This window comes from Hippichthys cyanospilos, chromosome 12, assembly GCF_059441005.1.
Source record: "Hippichthys cyanospilos isolate Australia breed blue-spotted pipefish chromosome 12, RoL_Hcya_1.0, whole genome shotgun sequence".
NCBI classification, from domain to species: domain Eukaryota; kingdom Metazoa; phylum Chordata; class Actinopteri; order Syngnathiformes; family Syngnathidae; genus Hippichthys; species Hippichthys cyanospilos.
This window is the reverse complement of record NC_142380.1, coordinates 20,825,661-20,827,239: the sequence shown is the minus strand read 5'-3', so window position 1 is coordinate 20,827,239 and position 1,579 is coordinate 20,825,661. Positions and strand designations below refer to the sequence as shown.

Here is a 1,579-nt window from a genome sequence, read left to right as displayed (position 1 = left end):
TCACACCAGCCCTGACGGAAAACCTCGAGTTTAGTTGTTAGCCATTTACGCTCAAGTTGTCTACTTAACAATTTAAACCTATGCGTTTCATCCATAAACCAGTTTTAAGTCTCAACAGCGCTATAGAGTTTAGGGAATTTAAAAGAACCGTATTAAAATCATTTGTGAGCTTTTTGACTGAACCAATGAAAGACGGAAAGACAGCTGTCACGAAAGGCGGTAGTTCAGAAAGTGCAGCTGTGGTTGATGAGTTAATATCACTGCTATTAAAGCCTTGGTTGTGGCCAATAAGACCACACTGAGCTAGGACTTTGAATGTTCTAAGACATAGCGTTAGTTTATGACAAAATTGTGACATTTGAGGAAGTTGGGCCACGGGTTAACACCAAATCTAAAATATTACCATTTCGGTGTGTCGCTGCTTCTATTATTTTTGTCAAACCAAATGTATCGATTATTGCTTGAAATGCTACAGTAAGTGGCTCCAATGGGGAGTTCATATGAATATTGAAGTCATCCATAATTAATATATTATCTGCATGAGTTAATAAATTAGCCATAAATTCAGGGACTTCATCTAAGAATCCAAAGTAAGGAACGGGAGGACAGTAAATAACTACCACATAGAATGGTGGTGAGGAGCTCATAACGAGAGCCTCAAATGTCTTGAAGGTGTGATTTGTGCTTGTACTAGGTTCAAGATCAGAATCTGAAAATAGGGCGACACCTCCCCCTTTTTTACAAGGAAGGGCAACATGTGAGCCCACAAGGTTTGGGAGTGAGGCCTCATTTAATAATAAAAATTCATTTGGTTTAAACCAGGTTTCGCAGAGACCAAGCACTTTAAGATTGTGATCTGTAATAAGATCATTTACAAGAAGGGCTTTTGAGAGGAGTGACCTAATATTTATGACGCCGAATTTAAACTGGGAAATTTTTCCTGAACTATTCTGAGTCTTAATGTTGGTAGTACTAATACTAACAAGATTTTGATGGCTGGGGCTTGGTTTGTATTTTGAGTAATTAAAACCTCGTTCCAATGTTAGTAATGTAGGAACTCGTTTGTTGACGGCTACAAAGCACGTATTAATATTAATATTCTGCCTAGGTACTTCCGCCTATGTCACTAATCCGACTGGTTAAGGAGACATGGCTACTTTCCTTAATCAACACCACCTCAGCAGAAATCTTAACACTACAGAATTCAGTATTAGGTATTGAAACTGAGTGTGGATTGCAGTGACCTAGACTAAGTATACTATGTGTGTTGTAGCAGTCCAGCCTAGTGCCAGTTAAGTCTAGCTAACAACTCCGCACCTGTTCTAGCAGGCTCCGCTACTCGCCTGCGACTCGACATGCTCTAGTGTGAGAAGTCATGGAAGGCTCAAACAGTAATCTATGTTTTTATGTTAGAAAGAGTGATCGCACCTTCCCAGTTAGGGTGAAGGCCATCCATCTTTAGCAGGTCGTGCCGGCCCCAGAAAGAGGGCCAATTATCTACAAACTGGAAACCCTGCTCTCTACAGAAACTAGCCATCCACCGATTAAGTGTGAATAATCTGCTAAACCTCTCATCATT

At 40.2% G+C, this 1,579-nt stretch overlaps 1 protein-coding gene across 1 annotated transcript; it reads right to left on the bottom strand.

Annotated features, from left to right (window-relative positions):
• On the bottom strand, positions 1–1,357 carry LOC148415289 (uncharacterized). Its single transcript, XM_088429604.1, has 3 exons — positions 1,344–1,357; positions 404–1,002; positions 1–11 (listed from the first exon to the last, which is right to left on the bottom strand). The coding sequence occupies exons 1-3, from the start codon at positions 1,355–1,357 to the stop codon at positions 1–3; spliced, it is 624 nt and encodes a 207-aa protein (XP_088285730.1).
• Between the last annotated feature and the right edge of the window lie 222 nt (positions 1,358–1,579).